The sequence below is a fragment of the Ambystoma mexicanum genome, chromosome 1p, assembly GCF_040938575.1.
Source record: "Ambystoma mexicanum isolate Mex_15411 chromosome 1p, UKY_AmexF1_1, whole genome shotgun sequence".
Classification (NCBI taxonomy): domain Eukaryota; kingdom Metazoa; phylum Chordata; class Amphibia; order Caudata; family Ambystomatidae; genus Ambystoma; species Ambystoma mexicanum.
The window spans coordinates 980,719,013-980,736,220 of NC_090921.1; the positions used below are offsets into that span (position 1 = coordinate 980,719,013).

Sequence of the window (17,208 nt, forward strand, 5' to 3'; positions counted from 1 at the left end):
TACGTCCCTTCGTCTTATTTTGATGGTCCGCCCAATAATTCCAGGAAACAATGTCACATCTAGGCAACTGGAGACAAACGCCAACCAACTCGACTGTTTGCTCTGTTTACAACAACTCAAACTCTTAAGTGACTGATGACCATCGCTGCGCTCTTCTCAAAGTCTGGGTATTCAGCCGTTAAAATGTTGTTGTTCTCCTGCAAGTCCAGAAAGGACAGCATCAGGGCGGGTATATGCTCACCATCAGATACAATGCTGTCATAACCAAATGGACCCAGCCAGTTGTGCATGTTAAGGCTACCCTCGGCCTCCTCTTCTCCTTCCCTCATCTCTGACTGTCTTTCTGCTATCCAGGAATGGTGTGCCGCCAACGACCTCTGCCTTAATGCCAGTAAGACTGAGATGCTACTCATCGGCACACCCACTCCCTCCTTCCCTGCAGCTCTCTGGCCGGCCTCTCTTGGCCCTCTTCCTGCTCCTACCTGCTGGCAAAAACCCTCGGGGTCATCTTCGACTCCACACTCTCCTTCTCTCCTCACATTTCTGACATTTCAAAGAAGTCACACTACCAGCTGCACCTCCTCAGAGGTATCCATCCTTTCCTCTCCTTCCCCCAGAAGCTCACAGTCTCCAGAGCCCTGGTTCTCTCGAAGCTGGACTACTGTAACAGCCTCTATCTAAATCTGCCTGCCTCTACTCTCCGCCTGCTGCAACTCATCCAGAACAGGACTGCAAGACTTGTCCTTGGCCTCAAGCCCAGGGACCGTATCTCTCCAGGACTGAAATCGCTACACTGGCTCCCTGTGGCTGCGAGGATTAAGTTCAAAACCCTCTTCATTGTCCACAAGGCCTTCTGGGGCCTTGGGCCAAAATACCTTCAACTCTCTCTTCCTAAATATCTTCCTTCTCGAGCTCTTCGCTCATTCGCCTCCAACTCCCTCAGGGTCAGCCGCTTCTCCAAGCAACGGGTTGGGGGGAGATCTCTCTCCGCAGCAGGGGCCTCCCTCTGGAACAGCCTTCCTGCCTCCCAGAAACTTGAGGAGAACCATCTCCGGTTCCGGAAGCACCTCAAAACCTTCCTCTTTGCTTCTGCTTTCTCTCCCCCTCTCCCCTGCTAAATCACTGAAACTGTACTGAATCAGCAACTGGGCCACTCGCCAATCTCGGTCCTTGGCCCAGCCACTCTCCCCTGCACTGCCTCCCTGGCAACCCCTGCACTGCGGGACTGTCTCTGTATCCCTACAGCCCCCCTTCCCAGCACTTGTCTGCACTTGTACTGCACTTGCCACCAGCTGGCCCTTATTATTTATCTTGTATTTTACTAATCATTTTGTACTGCACTTTCCCCTCTCCCTTTCCCCCCTGCACTTTTCCCGTCCCTTATACCCATGCACTTGCGCGATCTGTATGACACCTGGCCTAGTATGATCGTTTGTCTGTCTCCGCTTGTTCCCCCCCCCCCCTCCCTGCCTCGTCGCGCCTTGAAACACTTGTGTATAGGCGCGTTACAAATGCCATATCATATCATATATCATAAACTGGGCGGGAATAATGCTTGCCTCTGTGTCTTTCTGTGCTGTAAGCCTGGGTAATGTTCATTCTTGCCAAGACCGGAGGCAGTGAACCACTGACCATATTGGCTTGAAATAAAACTCTTTAAAAACACTGTCACTGGATCAATCTGCTGCAGGATATCCTGCAAGCTCAGCCCTGAGACTAAAGCTTTGGATGTCATTGCTCCACTGAATGCGTGGCAAAACCTGACATGTCCACCCCCGCCTGCGCCATGACCTCGCGCACCCATCTTCCTATGGTGGCAGATGCCACAACGATTTAAGGGTTTCCTACGTGCTATTTGCAGTAGCTATTCACAGTTGCTTCTCGCCGACCGGCCCCTCTCGGATGTCCTAGCCTCGTATTCTTTGATGCATAATGCCAAACACAGCTGTGGTTGAGTTGATCTCATAAGCGTACAAGATCGAGGGCAACTAGTCTTTATCCCATTTTGCAAAGGTAAATGTCTCCTCCCCCAGCCCCCCTCACCCCCCCAGGCCATAAAACTTCCTATCAATCTCTAGAGCCTTAACGTCCAAATTTCTCCTACAGGAAACGTGACGCAGTTGCATCGCAGATTGCCTGACAATTGTGTCCTTGATAGATATTTGTTTGCGAATCCGCTGACCAGAAAACGCAGAACCATGTCGACATACCAAAGATGTGCGTATTTCCGTACTGGTGGGATCCACACTTTAACACGCTTAATCATTCTCACTACTGCTGGGTGATCACCCACCGTCTTCCCTAGGCTGTGTAGTGCCGATATTTCTGATCTATAGACTCCTAATGTCCTAAATGCCTTCCCTACTGCTACCAAGGAGACCAAGAAATTAAGAACCTGTACTATAGGTGCAGAAACTGAATTAATACTCTATCATAAACACTAGTCTTCCCCATTAGCTCTACGCAGTGTTATAACTTCTGAATGTGGAGGGTATCCATGAAGCTGGGGAGTTTGGCCCGAAATGCCCGGCGGCTCCAGTGCTTCCCCACACCCTGCAGGCCAGCAGGGTAAGGCTCTCTGTCACTCTCAGAGGGTGAAATCTCCCTGTCGGGTCCGTGAGTAGGTACTGGTCCTGAGGAAGAGCTCAGGGAAAATCTGAGGAAAGTTCCATCAGAACTGGAAACCATGCTTGTGGCTTCCAAGCGGGGGCTATTATTACCACCTCTGCTTTTTCTCTGCAAACATTTGCTAGTACTCTGCTCAGCATTTTGAACGAAGGAAAGGCATACTGAAGATCCCCTTGCCAGTCTTGATGGAAAGCGTCTGGGTCCAGCCTCCAGCTGTAGAATTGGGGATCTTGGTGTTCAATCTGGTGGCAAATAGGTCAATGCTCATGGGCCCCCAGATGAGCGCTAACTGACGGAAAACTCACTCGTCTAGCTTGCAGTCGCTGGCATCCGTCAGCTACCGGGAGTTCCAGTTTACCACTACGTTCATGGTCCCTGGCAGGTACTCCGCGTTGACTAATATTCTGTACTCTGGGCAATAGTATCCGAAGTCCTTTGCTTATTCCGCCAGTAATCTGGACCTTGTGCCTCCAAAAATGATTTATGTAGCAAACTGCTGAAACATTGTCCATTCTCAAAAGAATGCTGCAGTTTACTTTGTCTCTCATGAAAGCTTTGATGGCGAACTACAGAGCTAGCAGTTCGAGACAACTGATATGAAGATCCAACTCCCTTGGGGCCCATTTTTCACCCGTTTCTACTGCTCCGCACCTGGCCTTCTGGCGTCCGACTCTATGACCAGTTCGGGACATCTCTGCAGATTACACAGCCATTCTACGTTTCCATATTCTGGAGCCACCACTCCAGTTCTGTCCTCCCTTCCTGATCTCAGGCCCTGATGTAGATATTTTGTTTTCAATCTATGCAGGGCTCTCTAGTGGAGTGGACCTAGCAATATGGTCTGAATGAAGGAGGCCAACAATCCTACTATCTATGCTAGTGTCTCAAAGTGATATCAGAGTTCTCTTGAAGCATACCCTGATCTCTTTCTTGAGGTCTCGAATTTTCTTCGCTGGCAGTTCTAGAGTTATCTTCCTGCCTTCCTGGTATACGCTATGAACCCAAGGAAATATATAATTTTGCTGGGGGTCAAGCTAGATTTCTCCTAATTAATGAGAAATCCAAGGGATGTCGGGAGATCTTTCACCCGCTGTGTTTGTTCTGCTAGTTCTTCCCTGCTCTCTGTTAAAATCAGGATGTCGTCTAGGTAGACAATTGCCCTGATACACCTTTCTCTCATAGCCGCTGTCACAGGTCTCATCAACTTGGTAAAGGCCCATGGTGCTGAAGGAAAGCCCACGCTGCCATATCTCTTCTCGCTACCTGGAACTGAGCCAAGACCTGTGCATGGGAGCGACCGGAGTCCTAAGCTATGCGTCCTTTAGATCTATGCGTGCTAGTCAATCGTCTGTTTTTAGTATGTCCCGGAGGCGATGAATGCCCTCCATCTTGAAGTGTCTGTACACTACCCACTCATTTCATTCTTTTAGGTTTATTACAGGTTTCACTTTGTCCTTTTTGTGGACTAGGAACATAATACTTATTAGGAATGCAGCCCTCAAGATGCTGCGCTCTGTGGCCCTTTTTGTTCGCAGAGTTACTGCAACTCGCCTTCTAGTAGCTGGGATTCTCTTGAATGATGGACACCGGGAGGGATGCTCGCTTGACAAAGCCTCTCCATGAACTTTAGTCAATAGCCTGACTTACCCAGGGATTGCTTCATAGCTCGCGCAACTTGTGCATGGACCCTTTGGTTTTCTCCACACCTCCCCACCCCCACCGAAGGGTACACCCCAGGGATGGGTTTTACCTGACTGCACTCCCTGAAATCTGCTGTAATTTCTTAGTCTGCGGCCTCTCGTACCTCTGCCTCTCGCTGGGACAGAGTCCCCCCAGTCGCAGCTCCCAGTATTGAGCCTGGGCGCCGTGAAGTCTTCTATGAGGTGTGCCGACTGGTCGGGCGACCCCTGTATCGACTGGTCCCGGCATAAAATCTTCTAGGGAAGATCTTTTTAATATATGGTGCCAGAGAAGGGCGCAAACCTCTGTTTCCCGATGAATTTGCCCATTTCTTTCGCAAACACTTCTCCGAACAGTAGACCTTGCACGGCTTCTTCTGCCTTGTAAGATGCTCTCTGCACCCAATTGGCCAGCATGACCAAATCCACTGTCTCGCCCGTGTCCCTGGCTCTTTTGGCAAGGCCCATCATCTTGGCGATGGGCCCTGTCAGATCTAAGAGCTTCTCCTGACCGCTTCTCCATGATCTGTCCATACCTCTTCTTCTTAATTCCTTGGATGCCTTCGTAATGTAGGTGAGCATTCGTGTGTCCAACTCAGGCATTGCCGTCACCTTCCCTGACAGTTATAGACAAGAGCATTTGGATCGCATGCACAACCTTGTCTCCTTTTCCAGGGGTTTCCTCAGTCTTTGAGGCATGTACAAGGCTATTCTAGGAGATGGCTGCCAATTGGTGGACCTCGGATGCATGATACTGTCTGGGTGAAACATGTCGGACACATTTGTGTCCTGCTGCTCGACACGTTTCTCCTTCCTGGTCTTCTTCTTTCTCTGCACTTGAATTATCTCCACCTATTTACTAGGCGGATCGTCAGTAGATGAGGTGTGGGTGTCCGGTGTGCCGTCAGTCTCACCCAAAGTATCATCCCCTGGGCTCGGAGTCAGGAGGCCTGACACTACTGGCTTTTTAAGGAAAACTTCTTTTAGTTTTCTGAACGCATCAGAAGCCTCTGGGGCCTGTTTCTTGTCACTGACATCTTGACCTGTGGGAAGTAGAAGAGTTTTTCCTCTTCCCTCTGCTTGTCCCCCTCGCATGGGGTTGCATTGACGGGTTTGTCTTTTGTATTGTTACTTTGTGTGTTGCTGCTACTTTTCCTTATCAGGGATTCCAGAGTGTCGAATCTCTTAGAGCGGTCACACCCCTTGAGCAACTGCCTCTATTAGTGATTCACTCAGTACTTTTTGAGTGCCAGGTACCCTTTCTTACTCTGGCTCTGTCGTCCTGGCTCTACTCACTCCAATCATATTCTGCCATCACTAATGGTATTTTTAGATCGTCCGATTAGGAGTGCTGTTGTGGTGCTGCTCTGTGCCAATGCCTGGACTTTCAGGCTGCACGACACGCCCATGAGACTCAAAAGGGGCCCAAATGTAAGTTCTTTCAACTACTCACTGTTCGATATAACATGTATACAAATATCCTTGTTTTCTTTTCGTTAAATTTTGCTGTGGTTGATGGACCAGTGTACTGGGCTAAACTCGCCCAGCATGTTCAGTATGTATGCAGGCGTAATTCCCTACTTGCACTAGTTTTCGCCTCCTCGCTTCTTGATTTGAGCAGACTTGTGGCACAACTGCCCTCTCCTCCATCGCCCCGTGCGAAATGGAAGGCGAAATGGTATGCGCGCACAGCTTCCGCCGCTTGCACATGCACAAATCCGGCCTACGGCTTGGTATCTCTGCAATGTAATCGCACCTTCCTTTGGTCGTAAGACCTCTTTTGAAAGGCCTTTTCGGGGGACGAGCGAGCCCCTGGACATTCGGGCACGCTCGCCTTGCTGACCGCAGATGCCATAGCAAACCGAATTCTCCCTTTTTGTGGAAATGAACCTCAAACCTGTTCAAATAAATATTTACGGGCGATCGCTGCCCCATAGCAAATATTGATAAACACGGGCGTTTGCCGTTCATCGCGCTTGGTTACTGTAAAATGCTGCCGAACAGCACGTCTGCCAGAAATACAATATTCAAACGCGTGCAAGCTTAATATTCTAAACAATGACTTCTAGTTGTAGAGTTCAATAATGCGAGGAGACGAAATAACTTATTTGGTATTTAATTAATGAATCTCCGGCGGGCTGCTCCCAACCAACCACTTCTCTCTCCCAGTCGGCTGACGCTCGCTCTCCCCCACTCAGGGTTCTCGAATGGAGGAAAACGAAACGCTCACCCACAGGGTATGTCATATGGAATTCTACGATTACACATGTAACACTAGTCAGCAAGATAATATATTTATGAACAATCGCCATCAATATTTAGAAAATGCTTAGCCATGGAAAAAACTCATCTTATCTGTCTGAAGAGCAGAAAAAGAAAAGGAAGGGAGGAAGTGGGTTGCTAGGTGCAGATAGGAGGTGGCCTGTCAAAGGACTACAAAACAAAAGGGACTAACAGGGATTTGTAAATTCATTTTTATATAAATATATAGAGGAACAGTTTAAAGATTTAAATTTGCTGAAGAGTGAAACTAAAGAAGTTGAAGCATAATGCTCGCCTCTGGTCTTGACATAGAATTAGAAACTGTTGGCTCAAAGGAATATTATATGGACATTATGTGAATTCTTTACTCTCTAGATTCCCTATGCCTTACATAAAGACATTCCCTTCTCCCCTCAATGAGAACTTGGTTTATGCGATTATACATTTTTTTTTTAAACAAAAAAAAAAGTGATTTGCACACTGGAAGTTGTAGGCCTTCATATTAGTATGTTGCAGAATTTAAGGACGAAGGGCTGTGTAAAGGACAGGAATAAGAAACACTGTGTCTTGCATTGTGATGCTCTATTGTGATGTACTATTGGTTCTGAGAAGGAAGTATTTTGAGAAATATATTTATTCAAGCCAGAAAATAATACCTGAAGCTTTTGTGGGTATGTCTAATGTGCGGGAACCAGCTATTGTTGTCCATAGCTCTGGTTATCCTCTTGAAAGATTTTCTCATGATTGCCAAAAGAAGGGGTGGAGTAGAAGGGGTTGGGGGTCTATAATTTGGACTGTAATACTATATACACCTATAAATGATGCTATACACTGATTACAAAACTGACTACACAGCCTATACAAGTAGTCATACAAAATCAGTGTGGTGGATTATTTGTACCTAAGGGATGACTTAACTGAAATAAAACTTGTAAAATGTTTAGTAGGAGCAAATGTTTTTTCCACTTTTGCAAAGCACATGACACTTAATGGCTAATCGACTAAACCCAACAGATTTTAATGTATCGCCTATTTTCTTATCTTAGAGTTTTGTCTATATTAGAGTGATTCTTGTAGTGGTGGTTTAGGGGACTGAATATTTGTCTTGTTTTAATGTTGCATTTTAAACATTCGGTTTATGGTTTTAAAGTTTGTAAAGATGATTGTTTCAAAAAGGCTTTTGGGGAAAGGTTTAAATTGAAACCAAAACACGATAAAAAATAAATGTACATTTGTACTTCTTTGTGTATTTTACTTCATCAGTGGCCTTGTGTATCTGTGAGGCCATAGTTTGTGATTTGCTTCATGGGCCAGGACGACATCTTAATATGGATTTAATTTGACTATTTTCAGCCCCTATGCACTGCTCAGTCTACCTTGATTCATTCACTTGCTGTTGCTATATTTTCCAAATCCTTCCATCTGATTATTCTCTCCCCAGTACACCTTATTTTTTTAGTCTTGCTCCTTTGTCTAATTGTTTCTCTTTTGCCCACAGAAGAGATAGTAGCGCATGCCAGCAATGTGTCTGCGCTGGCACTGGGAAAGGGTTCGGGTCGCCTTTTGGCCACCGGAGGAGAAGACTACCGTGTGAACGTATGGTCTGTTAACAAGCCAAATTGTATTATGGTGAGTAGCATATATTTGAAAAGAAAATACAGGGCAGAGAACGGTTTGTTTTTATTCGTAAGAATTTGTGCTGCCCCATCCTCATCACCCTGCAATGCAGAGCAAGTTCTCTGAAGCAGACATCTGCTCTTGGCATAATAGTTTGGTTGAGTTTGGTTTCAAGAGGGATCTGGAATAATTTACCTGAGCCAAATGTGTTCATGCAGTTCATTAATTTCTTACATTTGGATGAAACAAAAAAGGGGTGCAGTAACGGGGAGAATTAATATAGTATTTGATATCTGACCCATACAAAAAATACCTGCTTGGTTACTTTTAGTGTGAAGACTGCAACGGAATGAAAGTATAAAGAAGTCAGCAAAGAGGTTTATAAAAAATCATGTACAAAAATAAATCTGTATTTTAGTTAAAAAAACAAAAAGACAAATTGGTATCTCAATCCTTTTTATGTAACAAAATAAACTAGTGTGTGTTCCACTCTTCACCTCGGTGTAAAGAAATGCAATAAGTGCTCCTTTCCTTTTAAGGGAAATTATCTATCTTTTCTTCACTTTGTGTTAAATTGGTGTTTCCAGTATCTGCGCTGTGCTGTACAATGCAGGGTCGCACTCCAATGATCTAGGCATACGAGGAAGTGAATATAAAAATATTTATTAGAAAAGGCACACGTTTTCGTTTTTCCTAATATAAATATTTTTGTATTCACACCTGGTATGCCTGGATCCATGGAGTGCGACCACATGGTATTGCCCACTGCCGATTTTGAAAATATTGGTTAATGTTCTGGTGAGCAACATAGGTCAGCACCCACTTTACGGAATAGAACACACAGACCCTCTTTTCTTTATGTATAATTACAGATGATACAAAAATCACCCCAACTCGATTTAAACTTTAATGGGCCCCAGGGTCGTCCCTCTCTTGTCTTCTGACCCTCCTCCCTAACCCGGTTGTATTTAACCTCCAGGTTAGTGCTACCAAATATTGACTACCGCTGTCTAAAAGCTGACCTATGCTCATGATGGTACCCTGAAGTCCTCTGACTGGGCTCTGAGGGACTTCTTAACTGTCCCTACTCAAGCCAGTCGTTGGTGCTCTTCAGGACTAGGCTAGCATGCCTTGCAGACACTGCTTTTAATCGGGCACAAGAACTCTTTTTCCTGTCTACTCGCTACACTGCTCAATCTCTGCCCCTGGCCCCCACACCCTTTGTTCTGTGTGCTTCTGCGCTTCTATCCCTCTGATGTCACTCATTCTTTTCTAGACCTTCCCTCCTCCGCCCTTAGACACTTAGATATTACTCCTCCCTCCTCCCTCTCCCCTCTACTTCTACACCTTCCTCCAGACTACTACTACTGTTCTCTACACTACCACTACCCTCTCCTCCACACTACTGCCCTCTCTCTACACTTCCACTGAATTACTTTCACTCAGTACTTCACACTCACCTCTTACACTGTCTATTCTAAGACAAAATTGTCACACAAATATGCACACAGCAAACTAGAGACCCACTTAGCTGTCCTTCTAGAGACTCTCCCTTTCTTGTTAAATATCACCACAAATGGTTTGTGATCCATTCTAGCTACACGTAGCCTACCCCATAAGTAAGACTTGCATTCAGATATGGCCCAAGTACAAGCAAGTGCTTCCTGTTCGATCACAGAAAATGTAACATCTGTATCTTTTTAAACACCGTGAAGCAAATGCTACGGTCTCCTCTCTCATGCCATCTTTTTGCATCAGTACTGCTCTTAATCCTTATTTACTTGTGCATTGACAATCTTCTTTTTTATATCTTGAAATTCCTTTCCTTGTAAGTTTTCTCACATTTCTAGTCTTGCTCAACATATTCCTAACAAACTTAAGCAGCCTTGGTGAATGCTAGGTCCCTATCCGCCCAGGCACTGGACATCGCTGACTTCATAACTCGTGAAAAGCTTGATCTCCTCGCAGTTACGGAAACCTAGATTAATGCAGCCTCTGGACCATCTCTGGCCCTTGCTATATCAAATGACTATGCTATCATAAGATGCAATAGCAACACCAACCAAGTGAAGGGAGGCGGACTTGCCCTCATCTTCTGAAACTACTATGACATTAGAGTCATTCAGGACGCTCAAATTCCCTCTGCCGAATCCCTGTCTATCAAACTGCCACTATCACCTAAACACACAGCAACAGTGCACCTTATCTACCGACCACCAGAACCCATTTCCTCATTCATAGAGGATATTGTATCCCTTGTATCCACCGACACTAAACCTAATTCACAAACTATCCTACTAGGAGACTTCAAACTTGGTTTTAATGACCCGATGAATAATAATGCCCGTGATCTAGCTAACGCCCTATCAGACTAGGGTCATACCCATATTATTCATGAGCCCATACATATCAAAGGAAGAACATTGGACTGGCTCACCAACCTTAACTGCTCGATCGATCTTCTATCCAATGATCCATGTATTTGGTCGGATCATCATAAAATAACCTTTTCCATCAAAGCCAACCCACAACACCCTGCTCATATCATCGCGACAGCCACCCGCACTAGAAATAAGAAAGACATTACACCAGATAACTCTTTCCGCTATTACTTCCCCTTCTTGACAACGTGGCCACCTCCGACCCCACAGTCTTAGTAGACATTTACAATCAGGCAATACTGAAAGCCTTGAATACCATCGCCCCCCTAAAATTGCGGAAACCTAAACCACAACGTCACCTGAATACATGGTTCACGCCGCATCTTAGAGAACTACGTAAAACTAAGAGAACTGTAGAAGCACATTGGAAAAAGTTCCCTTCAGTAAATAATAAAAATGAACTAATTCTAGCAACTTCTAGCTATAAACAAGCTATTATACTTGCCAAAAAAGACACCTATAACAAAAGGATCGAACAAGCGGAATCTAACACAAAAGAACTTTTTAAGATTCTAAAAGAATTAGAATCCCCGATTGCCCCTATTGATAAATGTGTCACAGATGCACTATGGTGCAGCAACATCCAGAAGGCACTTCTAGATAAAATAGCCCGTTTACAATCTAAAATCAATGCGAAAAAAAGACCTGTTACTCGCTGACCCTGATCACAAACAACTTCCTAACAAGTCACCTACCTTTTGAGCCAACCTGTAAACCATTTAGTTTCTCACCCCTCTCAATTTAGGGAGTAGAAAACATCATTAGGAAACTTAAACCATCGAATTGCCAAGGCGACGCTTGTCCTGCTCCGATTATCAAAGCAGCAGCTCATGAACTGGCACCATTCATTACTAACCTTATCAATGCCTCCTTCAAAACGGGAGTAGTGCCTGATCACGTAAGACGCCTGGGTCATCCCACTAATCAAAAAACCCACTCTTGACCCAGCCAACCCGTCTAACTATAGGCCGATAACAACTGTACCCTTCTTACTAAAGATACTAGATAGAGCAGCCTACCTGCAAATACAGGCTTATCTAGAATCAAACAATCTTCTGGGACTAAGGCAATCCGGCTTCCGACCTAGACATGGCACGGAAACTGCCCTAATAGATCTCGCTACCCAAATTCAAATTTTAAAAGACAATGGCAAACTAGCACTGCTCTTATTGCTTAATCTGTCAGCAGCTTTTGACTTGGTCAACCACCAAACGCTTTGCCACCACCTGAAATCTGCAGGTCACTTTTCCGACGCACTACTGCCTGGATCAGCTCCTTCTTGGCTTACAGAACCATGAGGGTCTTTTCTCCTACTGACTCGGCTGAACCCTCACCAGTCCTGTGTGGTGTCCCGCAAGGCTCTTGCGTGTCAGCAACGCTCTATAATGTATTTACAAAGCCCCTTTTCGATATCCTTGACTATCTGGGTGTCACGTATACTAATTATGCGGATGACACTCAGATACTCATTCCTATCTCTGGCGACTATGAAACTGATGGCAAAACCCTCAATGAAATATACGCAGTAATAGAAGCGTGGATGGCACACCATGGACTTTGTCTCAATGAGGAAAAAACTGAGTTGATTATCCTTGGTACACACGCTAAACTAAAAAAACTAAATACTGCTTTCAAATCGTTCACTATTGATGGTAACCCCATCCCTGTCTCTAATAATCCTAAAACCCTTGGTATCTACCTCGATGCCACATTAACCTTCACCAAACAAACCAATGCAGTAGCGTCTTCAGCCGCCTACACATGTAAACTTATTACCGCATGTAGGCCGTTTATCTCCACTCCCAACTGCATTACTCTTGCTAGAACGTTCGTCTTGTCCAAAGTAGATTATTGTAATGCCCTCTACTTAGGCACTAGCCGCAAAAATATTCACAAACTACAAGTAACTCAAAATAACGCTATTAGGGCAGCCCTCAACATCCCTAAGAAGTCGCATATCTCTGAGACTAGACGTAATCTGCATTGGCTCCCAATAGAGCACAGAATATCCCTCAAAGTTCTTGCCCTTACCCACAAAGCCAGGGCTAACCTCGCACCATCCTACATCTCTAACCAACTTACCCCACACACATCTACAAGACCACTTAGAACAGCTTAAGGTAACACTATGTCTATACCAAGATTCAAACTCCATAACTCGGGAGGAGTTAGTTTCCCTGTACAAGCCTCAAAGCTATGGAACACACTACCTGTTCCGATCAGGTCTGTAACCTCCTTCAACCTATTTAAACGCAACACCAAACGTTGGCTTCATGACCTGGACACATTGACAGCTTAACGACCTGGACACATTGACAGCTTAACATCCTAGAGCTTAGATTTACTGCCTACCCACTGTACATATTGTAAATAATATGACTATCTGTCTCACCTTCGGCCCACCGCCTTAATTGCAACATGTATGCTTGTACCTGTAATGCCAATGTATGTATTTATTTGTAACCGCAACTATTGTAACTCTTGCCTACTGCTTGCTAATGTAACTGTACTCTTATGTAACCTGATCAAAAAACGTACGCGCCTGTATGCCCCTGGGCCTAAATAATCAATCCCAAAAATGATGACCCCTCCAACTTATTTTTTGGCATGGACATTTCTGTTGTTGCTTTTACCGTATTCAATTTTGGCTTCATTCCATCTGCTGATAACTCATGCCCCAAATGACCAACCTTTTGTCATGTTCCTTGTCATTGCAACCCCGAACCAAAATATCATTTTAGGGGGCGTGGCCAAGATGGCGGCGGTGCAGGAGTAACCTGTGCCAGCTCTGGATCCATGGATGTGGGAAAGCCGGTCCCCAGGGGCCTGTTAGCACCGTGCGTGACCTGCTAGGGTGGGGAAAGGCTACAGAACACAGTGGTGCTGCCGGGAAAGGGTGAGAAGCAACCGAGCCTTGTGAGGTTCAGTGCCAGCCCGGGAGATGCTACTGAGCGAGGCGTGTCCCGCTGGAAGAGCAGACCAGTGAGTGAATGTCAGGGAGCAGAAGCAAAGCGCTCTGAGCAGAAGGGACAGTGTCCATGCTCCCCTCCCAACTAACCTGCGAGATGTTCGGAGGCCCGGTGTCGGAGGCATCGGGGAATACCGCAGAGGGTGCTTTTGTTGCTCGGCCCGGTCGAGGACAGCCATCTTTGGTGTGGGCCTACTCCCAGGCTTCATCATACACAGGAATAGAAGCTATGCTCATTTGACCATATGAGTTAACAACCATTCTGGTGAACGGATGGCAATGAGGCAACCAAAACAGAAAAGGGACATAGACTCACTACGTGGTAGCCATATTAAGCTCCGGCAATTTACTAGAATGAGTCTCAATATATACAGCAGTGTGGCTTGACCGGTAGAGTGGTACACTCTTAACTGTGGGAGTTTCGTGATACAGATATAAATAAACAAAATGTCAATATGAGAAGCGCTGTGCTTGGGAAAGGGAATTGTATGAAGGGGAGCCCCCATTCACTTTTGCTGGAGCACCTTCTGTTACAACCATGGTTCTGTTTTGGAAATGCAACCAAGATGTATAGTGGGGAATGAGTAGTGAATAAAGTGGGCGCTGCAGGGCAATTCTTCCACTTTGGCTTTAACCGTGTAGCAGTATTCCATACAGGGGCAGTTTGGTGCTCTTGCAATGGCTTCTGGGAAAATAAGAGTAAAGAGAAACTCCCTGATGGGGATTTCCTTTCTCTGCATGGCTCAACATGCTAGCCATGTTCCTCAGAGCATCTATCCAGAGCTTCGTCCCCTTCTCAAGAAAGCCTCTTGTCAGTTCTTCAGCGTATCAACAAGACAGTGACACAACTAGAAGGTAACCTTGATCGCCCAAGTGAAAAGGTGGCACAGCTAGAAACTAGAACGGTGACCCGGGAACAGAAAACCCCTGAGATGGAAAAGCAGAATATTCAGACAGTTCCAGTGGTGCAGCAGATGAGCAAGGAATTGGAGGCAGTGATACAGGGGAACAAGGCTATGGAAAGCAGAGTGGACCAACTTGAAAATGCAGTGCGTGCCAATCAAAAAAGAGTGCTTGTCCTGCTGCTTGGTGCAGAAGGCGATAATCTGATAGCTCTGGAAGGCAGGCGGAGACAAAGACTGTTAGGCTTGGACATTGAAGAGGACCCACTATATATCGACCGATGCTATAGAATCAAGCACCGCACAATTGAGTGATCCAGCATTGGGGACACAACGCTCCTAGAGGCTGAAATATGAGATATTCAGGACAAGTGGCTTTGTTGCTAAGAAGAATATTGGTTGTATGTCTATGTGTTGTTACTCTTTGCAGTAGGTTTGTTTTCGTTGCCCTCCTGCACGGACTTCACTTGGAGGGTTAGTCAGTTTGAGACAGTTATATGTGCCAGGTAGTTTGGCAGTCGATGGAAGGGAGGGGGAATGGTGCACTATCCTCGCATGCATATGCAAGCCTTTTGTGAAAATTAAAGAAGTTCCAGTGATACTCCATGTAGCTCAAAGTTGATCTACGCCCTTCTCCCCCCCCCGCTGCAGTTAAAGAGGTGACATCCAGGAGGTCCTCCGACTGTTATGTTGTTGTAGTACAATGTTGATGATTATGAAGTGTGATGGTCCTTCACATGTTGGGCATAGGTCATGTAATGTCAGTGTAAAAACCTTTTGCATTATTTTTTTAAACAACTGGCAGCCAAAGTCAATCCAAATGGCATTCTTACACATCTGCGGCAAATCCTTGTGTTATAAATGTGGTTAATGCTGAAGATTTTGGAAGTAACTGATGATAAGATGACTTAAGATCGAACACAGAAAATATCTTTGATTCTGAAACTTCTAGAACAAACTCCTCAATTTTGGGTAAAGGAAACTTTTCTGCAACAATGATTTTTTCCAGTTTTTGTAAATCTGTGCAAATCCATACAGCCCCGCTGGTCTTCCTCACTAGTATAATTGGACTGATCCACGCCAAAATATATGTAGGTATTATTACACCTTCAATTTGTAACTTTACTAACTCCTCTTCCACCGCTTTCCTAAGTGCTAGGGATACTGTCCTTCGTTTTTCTACCACAGTTCTGCCTTGTCTCAACCAAATTTAATGTATGAACCACCTTATTTTGCTGTCGAACACTTCCAGTACACAATCCGCAATCTCACCCACACTTTCCGTATCCTCTATTGTTTGTATATACTTGTTGGGTGGCAATGGGATGCAACTTAATTCCCTATTCTGCTTGACATCCCCATGAAAGCAAATTCCCTCCAAACCTAGTCACATATATCGTTGTATTTGTGCTTCTCTTCTGAAATTCTATTCTTTCTTGTAGTTCCCCAATAAAGTTTACAGACACCGCACTATAAGCACTAGCTCTGACCCTCGACTGCTTCAATGTACAACACTTAAGCTCAGACTTCCACATGTTGCTACACGCCATGTGTAATCAGCACCACTGTCAACCAACATGCTAATTCCTATACCATTCACTCGAATAGTGATGTTCAGCTTTTTAATTTTCACACAATTGATAGCATTTACTGTATTGTCTTCTTCCTCTCATTTCCCCACATTTTGACATTCATATGCTTCACCAAAAACTGATGTTTCTCCATTATTTCGATTCCTTCCAGACCTACAACATCTAGCTAAATTACCTCTTATTCCACATTCTCTACGTTCTATATGTACAGCCATGCATTCCTTGTCCATGGCCATATGTTGAGTGCTACCGCATCCCTTAACATTATAATTTCTGCTTTCTCCTTTGCTACTCGCCACTGGCTTGCGAGAATCTCTCCTGATGTCAGTCTATCTTCCACAGCTGCTTTCCTTGTTTCGCCAACTTGCCTCACGTCATTGTCCTGTGTGCTCATTCCTTAAATTGTATTCCTTTGTTACACGAGTCATTACATTGGCTTCAACCAATTCCTTCACATTATCACTGCCCAACTCTTTGTTGCAAGATTCAGAAGGTTCTACCTGTTTTGCTATCTCGATTGCTCTATCCAACGTGGGATCAAGTTCTTTCCACAATTATTCTTGAAAGCGATAATTTGCACACCTTATCATAAGTTCATCTCGCAGATGTTCCTCATGACAATGCCCAAATGTAATGCATTTAAGCGCTAAACCTCTGACAGCTATCACAAATGCCTCCATTGTTTCTCCTTTCCTTTGCTCACTAGTGGCAAAATTATATCAAGCTAATATTTTGTTCTTCACTTGAAAATGTTTATCTAACTTGGCAATACTAATTTCAAATGGATTCAAAACATTTAAATTGTCAGGTTGTCCTGGTCCTGGCAATCTTATACATATCTTGCCCGACCCAAACAGCAGTACAGCAAAGCCTCTTACCTCTGTTGTGAAGTTTTGGCCATAAACTGCCAGTACATATTTCAGAAAAACCTCCTTCCTATCCGTCCATTCAATTATGGGCTCACTAGGCGTGGGCAAGAAAAATGCAGGACCAGGAACATTGGCCATTCTTATTTATTTTTTAAACAGACCAGTTTCACCCAAACTCTTGTTTAATTGCTCACTCTCTTCCTTGGTCTTTTATATCTGTATATATTGCCTTGCTAATTGGTGGCAAAAC

The 17,208-nt window shown here is 44.9% G+C and overlaps 1 protein-coding gene across 2 annotated transcripts in view; it reads left to right on the forward strand.

Moving 5' to 3' along the window:
* The window catches only part of KATNB1 (katanin regulatory subunit B1), a 944,775-nt gene that overhangs the window by 86,095 nt on the left and 841,472 nt on the right, over nucleotides 1–17,208 (forward strand). The window contains exon 3 of one of the 2 annotated variants that reach the window (XM_069654285.1): nucleotides 8,068–8,198. In XM_069654285.1, coding sequence (XP_069510386.1) covers nucleotides 8,068–8,198 — 131 coding nt within the window. Of the gene's footprint in view, nucleotides 1–8,067; nucleotides 8,199–17,208 lie in introns of those variants that run through there. The other variant, XM_069654294.1, reaches the window with a different exon arrangement.